Here is a 1,385-nt window from a genome sequence, read left to right as displayed (position 1 = left end):
ATGACTTCATATCAGTTTGAATCATTCAATGTTCATTTCACTGGAAAGAATTTCTTATCATGGGAGTTTCAGTTTAAATTATTTGTCACTGGAAAAGAACTATGGGGTCATATAGATGGAGCCGATCCTGGTCTTACTGATCCTACAAAGTTAGGTGAATGGAAGATTAAAGATTCTCGGGTGATGACATGGCTTTTAGGGTCAATTGACCCTCTTATTGTTCTGAATCTCAGGCCTTACAAGACAGCTAAAGCCATGTGGGATTATTTACAAAGGGTTTACAAACAAGATAATAGTGCCCGACGCTATCACTTAGAGTATGAAATTGCTAATTACTCTCAAGAAGATCTTTCTATTCAGGATTATTTTTCTGGATTTAAGAACTTATGGGCTGAATTTACAGATATTGTTTATGCCAAAATACCGGCCGAATCTCTCTCTGTATTTCAACAAGTTCATGAGCAAAGCAAGCGAGATCAATTTTTTTATGAAGTTATGCTCTGAGTTTGAGACTGTTCGCTCCCACTTGATGAATCGCGAATCGTCTCCCTCCTTGGATGTTTGTTTAAGGGAATTACTTCGGGAAGAGTAGCGTTTTGTCACACAAAATGCTTTCAAGAAAGTTGATGATATTGTTGTTGTATTTGTTGCCCAAGGTAAAGGAAAGGGTAGGGATATGACTAGAACTCAATGCTACAGTTGCAAGGGATATGGTCATATTGCTAGCAATTATAGCAGGAAGTTTTGTAATTATTGCAAACAACAAGGACACATTATCATAGAGTGTCTCTCACGCCCTCAAAACTGTAAGGTTAATGCTTTTCAAGCTGGGAAAAATAGTTTCACTACTGAGAACTCATCTTTGGGACAAGTTCTTACTCCTGAAATGGTAAGACAAATGATCATGTCAGCTTTTTCAGCTTTAGGGCTACAAAGTAATGATCTTGTATCTAATTTTTGGCTTGTTGATTCTGGAGCTTCCAATCATACGACCGAATCATCTAGTATGCTAAAAAATGTTCGTAAGTATAATGGTCCATCACAAATTCAAGTTGCTAATGGTAGTAATTTACCCATTACCAAGGTTGGGGATATTACTAAAACTTTCAATAATGTTTTTGTGTCACCAAAGCTCTCCACTAGTCTTATTTTAGTTGGACAATTGGTAGATAACAATTTGATACAAGATCGACAAAGGAGACACAAAACAAATACCAAAATAGTCCACAAGTTGGAAGAACCGAGAACCCCTTTGGTGACCACTCTCAGATTCACTACAACAACAATGAAAACACAATAACAACAAGATATTAAGGTGTTCAACAAACTAGATTAACAACACAAGCTCAAGAATAAGAAGAACACAAAGTATCAGTTTTGGGACA

At 36.6% G+C, this 1,385-nt stretch overlaps 1 protein-coding gene across 1 annotated transcript; it reads left to right on the top strand.

Moving 5' to 3' along the window:
• LOC124889770 lies at positions 1-504 on the top strand. Its single transcript, XM_047401747.1, has one exon. The coding sequence runs from the start codon at positions 1-3 to the stop codon at positions 502-504; it is 504 nt and encodes a 167-aa protein (XP_047257703.1).
• The last annotated feature ends 881 nt before the right edge of the window (positions 505-1,385 follow it).

Source organism: Capsicum annuum, chromosome 12 (genome assembly GCF_002878395.1).
Source record: "Capsicum annuum cultivar UCD-10X-F1 chromosome 12, UCD10Xv1.1, whole genome shotgun sequence".
NCBI lineage: Eukaryota > Viridiplantae > Streptophyta > Magnoliopsida > Solanales > Solanaceae > Capsicum > Capsicum annuum.
The sequence above is the reverse complement of the archived record's forward strand: the minus strand, read 5'-3'. Positions and strand labels throughout refer to the sequence as shown.

Excerpts from the sequence above, each read along its gene's own strand:
- LOC124889770 (XM_047401747.1), top strand. The coding sequence starts at position 1 with ATGACTTCATATCAGTTTGAATCATTCAATGTTCATTTCACTGGAAAG.